Raw genomic sequence first — 16,258 nt, forward strand, 5'->3', positions numbered from 1 at the left:
GATGGACAATGAATGATGAGGCTCGGTGTTGGTTGGGACGGTGGCTGAACGTGGCGCTGTGGCGCTGTGGCTGTGGCGCATTTCCCGGGACCGGAGATACAATTGTCCGCATATCAACCTCAACCGCCTCAACCGCCTCGTCCTTCCTTTCCATGCTTCAATATCGTGTCCGTTCAGGTGTCGACTTACGCGTTGCTGATGTCGTCTCCCCTCCAAGTAAGAGGCTCCGGCTCCGGTCTCGTCAGAGCTTGAGGATCCCCACCCCATCTCGACTTCTTGGTCATGGACTTCGCCCCAGATCCAGCACCCTGGGCAGTATCGTGGCCCGTTCCAGTGACCATGGGCATCTTCTTGATCGGCCATGGTTGACTTCAACATTTTCTCGCCGTTCTGATATGAGGCTTCCTGGAGCTCTGTGGTCCAACGTTTGTCTGTCTTTGTGGCATGGATGTTGCTCTCAACGTCCTGTCTAGCTGAGGGACAACCAAGACCTGTCACTGCAGCAGACACACTCTTTAGGCCAGGCCTGAATTTGCTTTCCAGTGTCAATATGAGGCTGTTCTTGCGGAACTTGGAGAGGCTGAAAAGGCCATCAAATATCTCCGACTCCGACAGCCGAGGAGGTTCACTGTCGCCAATGTGACCCTCCCAGCAGGTTGACGACTAAGCGATGATGTCGTCGACCTTCATTCGGCACCCTGCTCGGCAGGACACACCTAGCGAATCTTTTAAATGGCCTGCCACGTATAAAATCATCTTCTTGCCTTCTTCTCGCTTAAGATTCACGAAAGTTGCTCAGACTCTGCCAAAGGACGATTCTACTACACCTGGTCACCAAGGGCGTTTGTCGACAGTGAAAACCGGAGCACGACACTGAACTTATTCATCTCATCCTTCAACTCGTCTCATATTTGTAGACTCACCCTCAAGGACAGACTCAGACAAATTATCATCCAGGGCGCGTCAAAGGCCTGGAATTCATCATCCTACTCGATCAGCCCGCGCTGCCTGTTCAAACAAGACTTCACCCCTGCCAATCCAGCCTCACGTCTCTCCTCTCACACACCTATACCTGTCACCCATTCACGGCACTCAGCAGAAGTGTTCTTGTCAACTGTCCTTTCAGACACGGCGACGCCCTCCTCGAAAGCCTTCACCGACTTCACATCTAACGCCGAGACGGGCGTGAAACACAAGTGCGAAGCATGCAAGAAGCTCCAGAAGAAGGAGGACCGTAAGAGGGGTGTCATATCAAAGTTAACAGCGCTCATCTTCCGCGAGCCTTGGCTCGAGACAGAGGGGAAGGCGGGCGCGTCAGAGAAGGCCGCCTGGGGGATGGAGGTGGAGGGGACGGAAGGGGCCGAGAAAGCCGCCGGAGGTGTCGTCGTTGTCGATGACGATGACGGCCTTACAAAGGAGCTTCGGGGCCGGGTTCAGGATTCAGCGGGAGGCCGATGAGGCTGTGATGGGTCGCTGAGGGCTGAGGGCTGATGAGAGCGGAGCAGGCCGCAGAGGAGGACGCCGGCCAGGTTGAATAGAGAAGACGCCCTCGGGAAGCTCACCCGCCACTCGGCCGGGAGGTGTTGACGTGATGTTTCTTTACTGGGGCTTTTGGTCAAACAACAGTTGGAGAGAGCGTGCATTTTATCGCCAACGGTGACTGAAATAGAGAGACTTCTCATCCTGTTTTGGTCTTGATACCCGCTGTTTCTTTCTTTGGACATCTGGAGCATCCCGGGCACATCGTCGTGGACTATGCGATGGCTGTAAACGCGGGCATATCGACAAGACGTAGAGACTGACATTGTGGACAGAAGCTCTCAGTCTTATCGAACTACATTGTCAACGTACTGAAGACACTGAACGCCATCCTGACAAGGGCTCCAGTTTTAGTTGACAAACACGTCTTCTGACTGCTCTGTGTGTGAGTATATTATATATAAAGCGTTGATGCATCGGCTGGTATTATGCCGTCGTCCCAAAACAACGCCGAGCAACGTCATTCCAACGCACAGCTACATACAGTCCCAGGAAAAAGAAAAGGAAAAGAAAGCACCATCTGGCCATCCATCCATTGATCTATCCATTTATCCATTTCGCAGTGCCTCCAGCTTCTCATAGCCAAGGAGGACCAAGATAGTCAAAAACACCATCTGATAAGAGAAAAGACTGCGGGGAAATAAAATCACTCAAATTAATCATAGATACACGACACAACCAACCCCGCCAAACAAAATAGCCATGCCTTTCAAAGACGCCCTCGCACATTTCAAAGCACAGATCAAGGACCTCCAGCAGGAAGGGCAGAAGATTCTGTCTGGCGGTGGCGGCCAGCAGCAGCAGCAGCAGCACTATCCACCGCCTCAACAACAATATCCTGGCGCACAGCACCAGCACCAGCAGCCACCGCCGCCGATCCCTCAAGCCACTCGTCCCAACCAACAGCAATATCAACCACAATTCCATCCACCGCAGCAGGGCCAGGGCCAGCAGCCATTCCCGCCACAGCAACCGACGACATACTGGCAGGCCCGGCTCGACCCAGGGCTACCGGTCAGCGCCGAGTGGGAGCACAAGCTGGGCAATAACAACGGATGGGGCAACAATGAGGTAGAGCATTACACGGCCGAAGGGGAGAATTCGTTCTTGTAAGTCAGTCTCAGTCAAGCCAAACATCAAGCACACACCAGAACTCGACTTGGTGTCATCACGGTCTCCCATATACCCGGCTCTGCTTCTTGCACCCACCCTTGCGAGATCTGCACAGGCAGGAATAATATCTAAGATGACCAACTGCTGACCTTGGTCTTGAAAAACAACAGCACTCCGAACAACCTGCTGGTGCTGCGCGCCATCTCGTCGCCCAACCACCCAGACGCCGCGAAGAAGTACACGTCGGCGCGGCTGGTGTCGCGACAGCGCCTCTCCCGCCCGCGGGGCAGCCTGGTGGCGACGCTGACGCTGCCGTGCGCGGCGGGTATCTGGCCGGCGTTCTGGCTGCTGCCGTACGAGCCGTTCGCCTGGCCGACCGACGGCGAGGTGGACATTGCCGAGACGTGGAACGGCGACGGCGTCAACCACTCGTGCCTGCACTGGGGGTTCTACACGCCGCAGGACACCAACAAGCACCGCGTCGTGGCCACCCCCGTGTCGGGCATGGCTACCGGCCGCCCCGTGCGCTTCGAGTTCGCCTGGATGCAGGACCCCGGAACGCGACAGGGGAGACTCCTCTGGTGGATCGACGGCCAGGCCGTCATGAAGGCCCCCATCCCCCAGGGCACGCGGCCCATGGCCGACTTCGTCGTCCTCCTCAACGTCGCCATGGGCGGCAACGTCTGCGCCGGCCAGCTGCCCCGCGAGGGCGCCTATGACATGGTGGTGCACGAGATGAAGATGATGGAGGAGCCCGAGGCCGGCGGGTGGGCGCGCTTCGAGAGGGACTGGAGCTGGGTCCGCAAGGGCAATATGATCTGAGTGGGTTGGGAGTCTCCAGTTTGAGAGATGTCAGGGGCTCTTTTTCATTGTTGTTGTTGCTGTCGTCGTACCTTTGTGCGTACATAACGATTTATGACCAGGGACCGATTGAGCCAAAAGAAATAGAGGTCCAGTGTGCGACTTACCAGTAAACCGAGTTAGGTTTGCTGCGAACACGGCGAGAGGGAGGGAGCATGGTAGTCACTGAACAGCCATGGACTCAGAGGTCTGCGCCGGGGGTATTAATTCACGAGAACGAAGACAATGACACGGTTTGAAAGCAGATTAAAGAATCCTATATTCCATTATATTTTCTTGTACAGATGGAGTCAGGTGCTGTACAGGTATTCCTGGTGAAAACAGCTTCATCTGCCTATTCTCACACCAATCCTTCACTTCTTGACTCTGCCGTCTCAACTTGTCATGTTCTTTCCGTTACACCATTACCACTAGTCAATTCATCAATTTATCCTCCCAAAATGAATACGTAATAGCATTTTATCCAGCTTGGTACAAAGCTGGACCCGCATAAACGTAACTGTTATGTGGTTAGCTACATGATCTTTGACCTCCCGTCGAACAATATATCAAAGACTTACGGGTTAACCATTGACAGATTGAATGGAGTGACGTAGGGATTTTGACTTGTCAAAGCAACGAACATGGTTGCATTGACGGCCGGACTGCAACAACTGCGTTAGATGATGGTCATAGAATAATTGGAGCTCCACAGCAGAAGCGCCGCGAAAAGCTATACGGGGTAAAACTTACTCTCCAGCAAATGTCGACATGTTGGGCTGGACCACTGCCCCAGTGTTGCCACTAATATTGACCAGGGGGACGAAGGTGGCGTTGAGCTGGGAGACGAACAGGGCATAGCGAGGTGCATCGGCAAGAGGCGATCGTGCGGTGATGTAGCTGTTGTTAGGACCAACAGTCTCGTTCACATTGCCCCACGAGAATTGGATGGGTCTCCCAGGATAGGACAGCGGGATCGACTTGTTCTGGCTAATAGCCGGACCACAGTCAGAAGACTCGCCCTTGGCGTTGGCGCACAGGTTGCCAGAACCAATGCCGGTAGTGTTCAATGGATTGGATCCAGTCGTGTTGGACATGGGACCAATGTTCGGGTTCGTCTTGGCCGGGTTCGGGTTGTTGATAATGGTGAGGGCCGGGAAATTTTGCCATGCTAAACGAGTCGTGTTTGCAGGGCAGCTCGAACTGAGAGAAAGGTTAATATGGAATGAACTTAAGCTTCTCCGTCCATAGACAGGCAGCGACTTACATGTATGGAGCCAGCAGTGTCCAAGCCCACGATTGAGGAATACCCGGGATGAACCATAAAGGCATGGGGAACAAACCATCGAATTGCCGGAAAATCAATTGCTGGCGAGCTTCAGTGGTGATGGACTCCAGCAGCAGCGTGGCAGACTCTCGGGAATCCAAGTGACCCAGGAACCCATAGACACCACTCTCACCGAAACGTGTCAGCTTCTGGCAAAAGTCGATGAACTCTCGTACGTTGGTGTACGGATAGTTGTAGGTGCATTGGGGAGGAGCCTGGATTTGATTCCCAGACATATCAGCTTCTCAACCTCACGACATTCCGTACTCGAGATGCAAGCAACTTACCGCAGGTCCCAGGATGTTGCTGAGCAGTGTCGCGTGACCGACCTCCTGGTCCGCCATGAATTCGATCAAGAATCGATCCTCTGCAGTCAAGCCGGCGTCGTTGAAATCTTGCACGGAGAATCGAGCGAGCCCATTGTGGAAAAGATCCAGCTCGATCCATTCTTGGTACAGGGCCAGAGTCAAAGACTCGTAGTCGAAGTCAGACAACGGGTGGTAATATGGCAAGGTTCCATTGGTGCCCTGCCCGCCCGCTGGCTGGTATGGAACGGGCATGCTGGAAGCTTGGAGGAGTCCATTATTGTTGGTATATGTGACCGGCGCTGGACCAGCCGGAGCAATCGACTCAGCAACCGCAGGAGCGCTCAAGGCTCCCGTCACTGTCGGACTAGGACCGTTGTAGGGGCCATGAGAAGTCGCCCCGGTCACTTCACTGCTTCGAACGGGAGGGATGGGGGCGCTTGCAGGGGTGAGAGTGAGTTGGGGAGCAGGAGCAGGAGCAGCCGCTGCTAGAGCACCAAAGCCCAAGAGTACACCCGCGAAGGACTTCATTGTCACAGTAGCCAAAGAGTATGAATAAAGCGACGGGGACGAGCGTCAATCACAGGTCAGTGGGATTTTGCGTGAATTATAGCTTTCATGGACCAGTCTCCTTCGCCAACGGCATGACCTCAACATTCCGTCCATACCGAGAGCATCCGGCTGTCAGATCCATTTGGACGAAAAAACCTGTGGACTTTGAGGCTCGGCAAGTGTCAGTCGAACACTTCTTCAGCCCATTTTTCAGCAGCATGAACAATGGGGCGGGGAAAATGTAGCTGTCATGGTGCGCCACACAAGCATTGCCGGTGCTCGAATGTCCCAATGGATATCCCAGACCAAGGTCGATGAACAGAGCTCTTTCAAGTCGTGACGTAGTCAATGATGCCTGAGAGGTCGGAGACGAATACCAGGTAAGACGAGGCTGGGTAAGTCCGTGGTCCAAGTCCCAAGAACTCCACTGGCCGGGTGGCAATGGCAATATTATAGGAAGAGATGAAGGTAAGGCAAAAGAGAGGAGGAGAGCTGTAGCAGTTGTCATGACGTGTGGTGTGAGTGAGACGGATAAGAAATCCCGGAAGCCAGCGTTCCCCTCATCCTCATCATCATCATCATCATCATCATCGTCGTCGTCATCAACCTTGGTCAACCAACCTCTTTCGCTGCTCTAGACGGCGTGGATGGACATCCGGTCATCGAGGACCACGTCTTGCCAGAATGCAACAGTCAGAGACTCAATGAAAGACCATAATAACGCGTACCGCGTCGCAAGGTTGTTGGGTGTAAGTGAAGGTGCAAAGTGGGAAAGACGTAGAAACAGTGCATGACTAAAGGTGTAGAAAATGGACACTGTTTCCGGTCCAATCACATGCATCCAATATATGGCATCATGACCGACAATAACCAAATAACCAAAACAACAGGATTTGAGTTTGATTTGCCGTCGAGATCTTACGAAGCCCGAGTGTGTGTGTGGGGAGAGAGAGACAGAGGAAGACAGACAGACAGAGAGAGAGAGAGAGAGACTTCAACCGACGGTGAGCGTCAAATTTGCCCATCCCATGCCCGCAGCATCTATCCTCTACTCATCCATCACCCCCATCATCGATTCCCGGACGTCCAACCCGCAATGCATGTCGTGCGTGACCTCGACAACGTCAGTGGCAGCCAATCTCATTTCGGAGGAAGGAAATAAAATAGAAAAAAAACTTGTGATTCAGCCCTTCGTTAAAGAGGGTTTCTGGATATTGGTCATATAATATCTGTATATTGTCAATTGGCGATCCTTCGCGGGGCTCCGAACAAGCAAGAGAAATTGGATGCGCACATTGGGTGAGCAGGCCAGAGATTGAATACGAAGTCCTCGTACACGATCACCAAAAAAGCACCATGACACGCTGGGGACGAAAGAGGGTCACTCAAGCACCGGGGGAATTCATGCACTTTTACTGTGTCAACGCCCGACCTCTACTGAGTATAACCATGCGCCTCGCCCATAGGTATACTCCGTACGAGATACAGATACAGTATGTGGCAGTAAAGAACGAGTGGAACTACGACCGTCAGCCCAATCCTCAGCTAGAAGCATCGAGGCTCACCATGGATCCAATGGGGACATCCAAACCCCTGAATAATGGAGAGCCACGGTGAAACAAACACCAAAAAAATTAATATTGCACCATCGCGTCCATCAGCTCAGCAGCGCCAACGCGTCACTGGCATCTCGGGTGAACAGCCTCACACCAATTTTGGATGCTGGGCACCTGGCTCCTTTTCTCACGTTGTTCTGGGAACTCTGGCACCAGCTACCGCCCGTGATACCCAAGCGATGGAAGTTCATCCACTCCACGGTGGTGGACCATGCTACATTGGGATCTTGGACAAGCTTCTAGCGACGCCCCAGATCCTCCGTGGCTGGCCTAGGCGCGTCCCACTGGCTGAGCGCCCCGGTACCTGCACAAGCCCCCGAAGCCTTAATTTGAGCCTGTGGGAAGCCATTCGAGTTTGAAGCGAAACTCTCCTTTCTCCTGACTGGTGTGCCCCCCTGACACCTCCCCTGTTGGGTGGTTGTGACCTCGCCGTTGTCCACCATGGGTCCATCGGATTCGCGGTAGTGGCCAGACATGGTGTCTGATGGGCGGCGCTGGGGAAATTGCACTGGGAATACTGCGAATTAGCCTCAATCGGTACATGGCTTGACACGCCGGGCTCCAATCTCCCTGGCTAGCGACAGCAGTACAAGAAGCTCAGGACGCCCAAGACCGTCTCGTCTTCTTTCCTTTCCTATACTCAAGCTGTGACTTCAGTATCCCGCAAAGCCCTTTGACTTCGGTCGTCCATTCTTTCGAGTTCAGCTCACCCACGCTCGTTCAAAGCACCACACCGACGTCCTTCGCTTCGAAGTTCTATTTTTTTTTTCGATTCCGGTAATTCGATACCCATCCAAACCAACCGAAAATGCGTTCCTCCATCGCCGTCGCTGCCGGCCTCGCTGCCGTTGCATCTGCCGGAACCACCACCATCACCGACACTGTCGCTGTGACCATCACCTCCTGCGAGCCCACCGTCACCAACTGCCCCTACAAGGGCGGCTCCGGTGACCCGACCTGGGGCGACTGGAGCGTCACCGCCTCGACCACCTCCAGCAAGCCTGTCTCCGCGACCGGTGCTTGGGACCCATCTGGAACCTGGGCCGACTGGTCCAGCGTGAGCAGCACCAGCAGCAAGCCCGTCTCTGCGACTGGTGCGTGGGATCCGTCTGGAACCTGGGCCGACTGGTCCAGCGCCAGCACCACGACCCCGGTGACTCCTGTCTCTGCTACCACGGCTCCTTGCGGCTCATACACCGCCACCACTCCCCCGGCCTGGTTCTCTCTCCTGCCCACTGACCAGCTCAGCTCCATCCAAGCCCAATGGACGGGTGCTCCCCCCTCGGACTGGTGCTACTGGACCTACAGCACTGGCTCTCTTAAGACCACTGCCACTCCCGTCGCTGCCACCAACTCTGCTACCTGGGGCCCTGGCTCGCCCAGCGGCACCTGGACTTCCGTCGCCGCCGCCTCCACTGGCACTGGTGCTTGGTCTTCTCCCGTGGCTGCTGCCTCAACTGGCGTCTGGTCGTACTCTGGGTAAGTTCTTTTCTGGGAATCGATATCAAACGAGAAATGCTAACAATGAGAACAGCTCCCCTGTCGCCCCGGCCGTCGCCACCTTCACTGGTGCTGCCAATGCCAACACTGGTTCTTTCGCCCTTGCCGGTCTCGCCGCTGCCGCCGTTTTGGTGATGGCATAAGCGGGATGGTCATCTGTTTACGAAGGGCTTTTGAACATTTTTCTGTTACGATCCACATGGCCATTGCATTTGCAGGAACAGCACAGAAGTCCTGCTTGATACCAAGGAACAAAGCAGCATGTCTGGGGAGGTCGGTCTATGCGAAGGAGAGCAGCGCGTGTTTCTGTAATTAGTTGCAAGTGTGCATGGGGTAGTTAGTTGCATGATTGAAGATGGTCCCTTCTTTGGCTTATTATCTTTGGACGCGTCAAGGAGATGCTGGTTTGATCACTGTAGCTAGCATTGCGTAATACCTGTTTACCGGAACTCGCCTTCGGGATTTGCCCTTCGTTTCTCGTCGATCGTGTCCCCCCCCCGGTCCGGACATTTCTGCTCTTCGCTGTAACCAGAACCGTGAACTTTGTGTGAGGACCGAAAATCAGGGGGGAAGAAGGGGAGGCGGCGGGTACGAACATATGGATGGGAGATTGGGAGATTGCATGTGGCTCAAATTAGCACATGGCCAGACGCCACACCGTCCTCATCATCCTCATCTCGTACATTTGTTCCTACAGAGATGAAACATCATATTGTTAGAGGTCTTGGCATCACTCTAGCACAATCGCACCACTGCTGTTCGATTGGGGAGGGAAGATTGGACACCCATGGTCCGGGCTTGTGAGTGATGCCCGGTGCGAGATTAGCAACAGCAATCTCGTCTGGATCGTGAGTCCGTGGTCGGTTCCCACGTGGCAACCTCATGATGCTGGCCATTTTCTCCCCAGAAGGAGGTGATGATAACATCTGTGTTCGAATCTGTGGGGAAAATTCTGCCTAGAGGACAGCGAATCTCGCCCAACCTCTTGTCTTGGCCAAATACTCCGTACCGAGTACTATATGACCGGTACTGTCCCTGTTTCAGTCGCCTCACCCTGCAAGCACGTTTCCGTGATGGGAGAGATTCGACATTTTGATGGGTGACAAATGTAACCCTGGGAGTCCGACACGAGCCCCAAACCACAATATCGGACTTCATCAACATCGGGTGGGAGAAAACAGGTTAACAATATGTGTACGGTCTCGGAAGGTGTGGTGTTCTTCTTTCTTTCGCACGGGGCGCCAGATGGAGCGTTCCACTGTCCTCCGGAATCGCCTGAGGCTCACCAGGCATGATCCCATTGAGGCTCCCAGCTCCCAGCGCCCACCGGCCTGAGACGCTCGCCAGTTTAGGCCCCAAAAAATCGCCATTTCGATCTTCAGGGTTGGGGGCTAGTCTGTCTGGGCGGATGGCCATGTCAAAGAAGGCGTGAGAGGCTTACTCCCGACTCCGCCCCCAGCTTGTCAGCTCTAAACTTGTTGGAGGCAATTTTTGCAACGGCTTTGTTCAGAGGATGCGTTTCGTTTTCCTTCCATTACAACCGGATCAGAAGGAACATCGGACCGCGCAGAGCCTCCCATCCATGGTCACGATCGACGCGGGACAATCTTCCTTCCCGGACATCCACTGAATGTTCGCTGCGAAGCTGGGCTATTGAGATATCGTGAGTTGATGGGATTGGGAGTCGAAATAGCATTGCTGCACAGCCAACAGAAACTTCGCTTCCCTTTAGCCTGCCTCTGGCTGCTACGGTTGCTATTCTTCGCTGCGCCCGCGACATGCTGGCCCCTTCTGCTATGATTATTCTGACGCTTACCGCTTACCGACAGTTGCTGCCCGCACGGTTTACTATCAATGGACGAACCCGGTGTTGGTGCGGCTTCCTGGTGTCAGTCTGACGGTTTGTAGGTTCACCGATTACGAAACGGATGATGGTCGTCGAAATTTGCCATTTTTGCGGCCCTGTCGTGCCTGGTCTCCATCACGATTCAACCCAGCAAAACGAATAAACTCTTTGTGTCGCCCTTCACCATGCCCTCCACGGCAAGCCAAACGTCCATCTGTACCCTTCGACCAGCGGCCTGGTTGGGTGCCATTTGTTTTTTCGTCGTCACTCCTTAGATGATTTGCCCCGAGGATCCGCGGATGCCGCCAGGAGGAACTTGAAAGGTTGATATCGTCCTTGTGATTTTCTCTCACTCTTTCCGTCAGCCTGATAAGTTGATGGTCCTGGTCTCGACGTGTCTTTCATACTCGACCTGTCATGATGAATCCACCAAACAATAACAATGTCTTCAGTCAAGTCCGGTCAAAGCTGCGGCAGTCTCGCTCCAGCATGGTGCTGACGGGCTCTACGCCCTCTCAGTTCGACCAAACCGGTTGGGAAAATGTTCCGGTGGCATTTCGGCCTGTCGAAAGAGTCGAGGTTCGGCATGTCAGTGGCTACTACTTGGATCGACCTCTGCCTGGACCTCCTCCACGTCCACGAACGACATCTCCCCCAGCTATCGAGCCTCCGGCAGTATTGAGTATCCGCAATCTCAGAAATCCTACACCTCGCACGCACCGCAGCAGGTCGGCTGAGATAGCGCAAAAAGAATGGCCCGGACTTGATGCTCATAACTCGAGCTTTCAATATAAAAGGGCAAGTGTCAATGTTGCCATTGCCCTCCCACCGGACCACCTCGATCCTCCTCCACCGTACACTCGCTACGCCTATCAGCCACCCACACGTTCTGAGCCGTGGTCAGGTCCGCAACCCCCGCGCGTTCACGAACAACCGTTCATAAAACCTTACAACCCAATCGACTATGTCCGTCAGCCGAATCAGGCCACGAGACGGCCGCCTGAGGAGATACCCATCATAGCTGCTCCGCAGCCGCCCACCCCGGTCTCCCCCATTAATGACTTGGATCTGCAATACTTGGCCCTGACACGTTCACCAGCCACCGAGGGTAATGTTACCATCGACGGTCTCCTGGATCACCCTATGCTGCAACACAGGTAACCTTCTAGACTCTGGTGTCCTACACCACGAGGACAAGACTCAAGGTTGTTGGAGAGGTTGGTCGAGCTCAGTCTTGACCGAAAAGGTTGATTCAGGTCGAGCCCACCACGGAAATCAGGAAGCTATTTGTCCGAACATGCGTGCTCGGACCATGGCTGATCCAGGTCCCAGGTCCTAGGTCCCCGTGTGCATGCCTTGGGGAAGGTGGGAGAAGAACACTGTTCCCCGCCACCGAGGTCGCGGTCTGATGGAATGCAATGCCCAAGGGGCTCTCCTGCGGACCATGGCTGTGGGATGCGTTACAAGGAATCATTGCTTTATATGGTGCTCTTCGCCACAGGCAAGTTCGATTTCAATCACTACTTTCACTCTTTACTTTTTATTCCAACACTCCTTTCGTCTTCCACGTGTTCGTATCCGTTGCTGCCACCTCTATCGCGGCAAGACACTCTTTCCACAATCGTGTCGCAGACGTGCATTCATTAGCTATTTCCATGGCGCCGGTTCCTTCTATCGGCGCAATTGCCGACATCAATCCCTTCAGCACTTCATCTCGACAGCTTGTCTCTCGCGCCCTCACCTCGGACTCCCTCGTCGTGGCGATCATCATCCTCTCGGTCATCTCAACGCTTCTGCTCAGCAGTATGCTCTTCCTCTTGGCCAGAATCTGGCAACAATTGATGGCTAAGAGAGCCAGTTCATTGCCATCCGAGGCCCCCAAGCACCAAGGCGGGACCTCTGAGCGCAAGCAGAGCGACTGGGCCAGGAAGAATAGTAACGTGCTCTGGTCCATGTACATTGAGGAGGACGATCTGAAAGCTCAATTCGCCGTGTCGCCAAAATCCAGGCTATTCTCCATCGGATCTCTCTCCACGGTGGACCAGGGAAGGTGTCCCCTGGAGCGCCGACAGTCGCAGAGCAATCCACTGGAACAACACAAGGTTGTGGATGACAAGAACACCAAGACAGAGGAGTCAACTGCCGACCTACGCAGTCGAATACCGTTCGAGCACCAGACAACCCCAACCAAGAACGTCGGGCGCGCCCGAGCCCTATCTCAACCTTGCCACCACAAGTACAGCAGTTCCATCACGGAACTGGCGAAGCGCAAGCAAAGTGTACCCGCACGGATCGACGAGGAGGTTTTCGGAGGCTACGAGTTCTATGGAGGCCCGTGAATGCAAGGGTTGAGATGTTTCGCCAGTGTCTGGGCGCGGTGGTGGTTGACTGCAGGCTCTCGAAACTATCCATCCATCGTTTCATAATGCTCATCAATTCCACATGACAGTGTTTGTTTTCCCGGAGCAATACTGCTTCAATTCAAATTCAACTTGCCATCCATCGTATCATGCTTCGGGAGGCGTCTCGGATCACCTCATCCAAGCCCAGGTCACGTGTCGCATTGCCTTACAACATTCCCGTTAAGGTCCTCAAAAATTCATCCTTCTCTCTATTCGTCACTCAACCAATGCCTCTACACAAAACAATTGACTCTAGACCATCCGTACCTCGCGGGAATGCCTTGCACCAATGATGCTGAAGCATTTGCCCGCATGGGACCCCGATTCCTCAGTCCGAGATGGGGCATTTCGCGCAGGTGTGTGTGCGACGTTCGTGTCCAGGATCCAATGCGACGAGCCGCAAGACGCCGATGACGATACTGATGGATCCTTTTCTATACTCATGGACTGCTGTGTCCGAGAGATAAGTTCACCCTCACCTGCTCCTTCCCGTCCGAAGGTCGAGGTAGGTTGCCAGTCTCACCTTCCCCTCTATTGCTGGGAAAGAACTCCACGACTTGCATCGTGCTTTTCCGACTTCAAGATTGAACCTGCGATTGTCTCGCCTTGACCTTGCTATACTCATCTTCTCTTGGTATTCTTTGTTTCTGGGGCAGCTCTCGAAATGCTGCTCAACGCCTCTCACAAACTCAGCTTCAGCGGCCTGCCCCCAGACCTGCTCGACGCCTATGTACGGTACAAGAAAAGCACGCGTGCTCTTCTGACCTGGTTCCTTCAGTACAGCCCAATGCCCGACAAGCCCGTCAAGAGCTTGACCATCAGGGACCTGGAGACTCTGGCTCGCGCGGCGTCCAAGAAAATACGTGCTCTGCCCGACGTGGTGCACTTTTACTTCCGCGAAACCATTTCAGAGCGCAAGAAATTCAGCAAATACTACCGCGCCCAGGTGGCTGAATCCGCCGACGATGTCGAGACAATCAATCACGAACACTTCACTGAGACGCAAGTCTTGTCTTGCTGATGTATCGACCTGAATGCTGACTTGATCTGCAGTCTCACCAAGATCTACAATGATCTGTGTGCGTGTTGTGGTGATCACAAGCCTCGGAGCCCAGCCCGAAGTAAATCGACTTCGACGTCGTCTATCGGCCCATCACCTCGTCCGGTCAATCTTTACGAGGGCCTGGCAGTCGAAGAAGTCGAAGATGATGACGGACCAAGCCCCAAGGGGAAAGGGTCTTCAAGGCAGTCCCAGCCAATCTCACCGCCATCCTCGGCAGGGGAGAACCAGGATCTCGATATCTGTCTTGCCGACGACGACCTGGGTAACGCCATGGAACTGGCAGCTGCCGCACAGGTAGGGCACCCGTGAATTGCACGAACCTCTTGTTAACAATACTAGCAAATCTACGATATCTCGTGGTCTGTCGAACAATATTGGCGCCTTGCTGGGGAGGGTACGCTCTCGCCGATAGTTGCATCTTTCATCACCAATTTTGCTTTGGCACTGCAGCGCCAGGTCGTGGACGGGTTGCTCCGACACAACGAAGACTTTAGCTTGGCCGACCTCCGTCAGATGTGTTCTTCCAAGCGTGCAGCTGGTCAAAGCGAAGACGGAACTGAAGCGACCACCCGCACCACTCAAGCCCTGCTGGACCGACTGCAGCACATTGAGCAAAGCCTATCAGATGCTTCAAACGGGAAATTAATTGTGCCCACGATATCCTGCGCCAAGTGTGGTCACAAAGAGGCCCAAGAATCCCAGTGGCGGTTCATCGTGGACGATAAAGGGAGCCGGAACCTCTCGCCAGCCATGATCGAGAAGCTTGTCTACTTTTTGGGCACCAGACCAACAGAAAGCGAGGTGATCAAGAGCGGGACGCCAGTCTATTGGGATGTGTGCTGCACCATTTCGAATCAGAAGAATAATGCACAGTCTTGGTCGGCCGTCCTGGGATTGGATCTGATGATCCAAAGCACGAAAAGCTATGTTCGATGCCTCCCACGGCCACAAATGCTTTCACAAAGTCGTGTCGTCTCCTTGAGGCTTGCACACCAAGCTCGCTTTCATATCACCACCATCCTGAAGAACAAATCCGCTTTTCCCTGCAGATGCCCTCACACTCTTGCCTGTCACCTCCATGATCTGGAGACCGAGCTGCATCGATATGCCAGCTTCAATTGCTGGGACCTCCTTTTCCAATCACCATGGGTCGCGGGCAACCATGCCCTCGAGATGGTCGATCTATTCCACTACTACGGGACACACCTGCTCAGGTATCGACATTACATCGGCGCGGTGCTGCATTGTTACAACGTTCTCAGGCACCTGGGCGGGCTGGAGGAAATCCCGATTCTGAAGAATCTCTGCATTCAAGTTTGCGACATCATGTTTCCCGGCAACAAGGCGCCCAAGTCGAATTTTCGCGCTTGCTGGGCGAGGCACGTGGGTGCCAGGTTGAAATTTGACCAGGGCCACAAGAACCGGCACGACAACTGGTGTTTGGCGATTCCGCCTCACGCGGCGAAGGCTGCAGCCGGGTTCGATATTCCCACGCACCACCACAAACACATGTCCGGCTGCGTGTTGTTCCGCTACAAGCACCAGAAATACCACGTCAGCGACGCTCAGATGAAGGTGCTTGATTTTCCTCTTCTCCGGGCCCTGCAAGATGACCATGACAACCGAGCGACCAATGGAATGTGCAAGACCGACCTGGACATCATTGACGCAGCCGGCCACAATTCCAAGCTGTTGCCGATTGCCTTTGCCGCACACCGTTTAATCAGCACGGGCACCACCGGACTCCTTCCCATGGCGCGGGTGAACCTCTTTGCCCTGTTTGAGCGATGTCTCAACGTGGTCTCACAGATTTCGGACAAGATGCATTCCGACAAGGAGGCGGAAAAGGGGATCCACTGCATCTGTTTCTGCAGTGAGATTTTGGGCGCGGCCGATCGTATTGTCAAGGGCAGACGAATGGGGAAGCTCGAGGCATGGAGTGAGAGTGAACGCAAGCTGATTGGGGACACCAAAGAAGCCATTCAAAAGGCATTTGGCTCTGTGACGGAGGCAGACATGTTGTGGAGTGTCTAAGGCGAACCATGGCAGACCGCACTGCTCGACGATGGGCGTGTTGCTGTGGTCTGGAGGCGGTCTTTACTTGTTGTTCTTGAAGGGTTTCATATGGGGGAGTGGCCGGTTGAGAGAGCTTTGC

General features: G+C 54.1%; 7 protein-coding genes across 7 annotated transcripts; 6 read left to right on the top strand and 1 right to left on the bottom strand.

The window, feature by feature from the left end:
- Positions 1 to 550: 550 nt before the first annotated feature.
- On the top strand, positions 551 to 1,458 carry AYL99_06777 (hypothetical protein; the record flags this gene model as incomplete). Its single annotated transcript, XM_018838286.1, has 2 exons — positions 551 to 623; positions 800 to 1,458. 2 exons carry the CDS (start codon positions 551 to 553, stop codon positions 1,456 to 1,458), a joined length of 732 nt encoding a protein of 243 aa, XP_018692846.1.
- Positions 1,459 to 2,241: 783 nt separating this feature from the next.
- On the top strand, positions 2,242 to 3,474 carry AYL99_06778 (hypothetical protein; the record flags this gene model as incomplete). The annotated part of the gene is made up of 2 exons (XM_018838287.1): positions 2,242 to 2,648; positions 2,823 to 3,474. The coding sequence occupies 2 exons, from the start codon at positions 2,242 to 2,244 to the stop codon at positions 3,472 to 3,474; spliced, it is 1,059 nt and encodes a 352-aa protein (XP_018692847.1).
- A 498-nt stretch (positions 3,475 to 3,972) lies between these two features.
- Positions 3,973 to 5,655, bottom strand: AYL99_06779 (hypothetical protein; the record flags this gene model as incomplete). The annotated part of the gene is made up of 5 exons (XM_018838288.1): positions 3,973 to 4,012; positions 4,074 to 4,157; positions 4,246 to 4,695; positions 4,760 to 5,034; positions 5,107 to 5,655. 5 exons carry the CDS (start codon positions 5,653 to 5,655, stop codon positions 3,973 to 3,975), a joined length of 1,398 nt encoding a protein of 465 aa, XP_018692848.1.
- Positions 5,656 to 8,100: 2,445 nt separating this feature from the next.
- AYL99_06780 (hypothetical protein) lies at positions 8,101 to 8,935 on the top strand (the record flags this gene model as incomplete). The annotated part of the gene is made up of 2 exons (XM_018838289.1): positions 8,101 to 8,771; positions 8,827 to 8,935. The coding sequence occupies 2 exons, from the start codon at positions 8,101 to 8,103 to the stop codon at positions 8,933 to 8,935; spliced, it is 780 nt and encodes a 259-aa protein (XP_018692849.1).
- A 2,192-nt stretch (positions 8,936 to 11,127) lies between these two features.
- AYL99_06781 (hypothetical protein) lies at positions 11,128 to 11,799 on the top strand (the record flags this gene model as incomplete). The annotated part of the gene is made up of 1 exon (XM_018838290.1): positions 11,128 to 11,799. One exon carries the CDS (start codon positions 11,128 to 11,130, stop codon positions 11,797 to 11,799), a length of 672 nt encoding a protein of 223 aa, XP_018692850.1.
- Positions 11,800 to 12,293: 494 nt separating this feature from the next.
- Positions 12,294 to 12,977, top strand: AYL99_06782 (hypothetical protein; the record flags this gene model as incomplete). Its single annotated transcript, XM_018838291.1, has 1 exon — positions 12,294 to 12,977. One exon carries the CDS (start codon positions 12,294 to 12,296, stop codon positions 12,975 to 12,977), a length of 684 nt encoding a protein of 227 aa, XP_018692851.1.
- Positions 12,978 to 13,704: 727 nt separating this feature from the next.
- On the top strand, positions 13,705 to 16,137 carry AYL99_06783 (hypothetical protein; the record flags this gene model as incomplete). Its single annotated transcript, XM_018838292.1, has 3 exons — positions 13,705 to 14,051; positions 14,094 to 14,397; positions 14,443 to 16,137. 3 exons carry the CDS (start codon positions 13,705 to 13,707, stop codon positions 16,135 to 16,137), a joined length of 2,346 nt encoding a protein of 781 aa, XP_018692852.1.
- Between the last annotated feature and the right edge of the window lie 121 nt (positions 16,138 to 16,258).

This window comes from Fonsecaea erecta (assembly GCF_001651985.1).
Source record: "Fonsecaea erecta strain CBS 125763 chromosome Unknown Scaff5, whole genome shotgun sequence".
Taxonomy (NCBI): Eukaryota; Fungi; Ascomycota; class Eurotiomycetes; order Chaetothyriales; family Herpotrichiellaceae; genus Fonsecaea; species Fonsecaea erecta.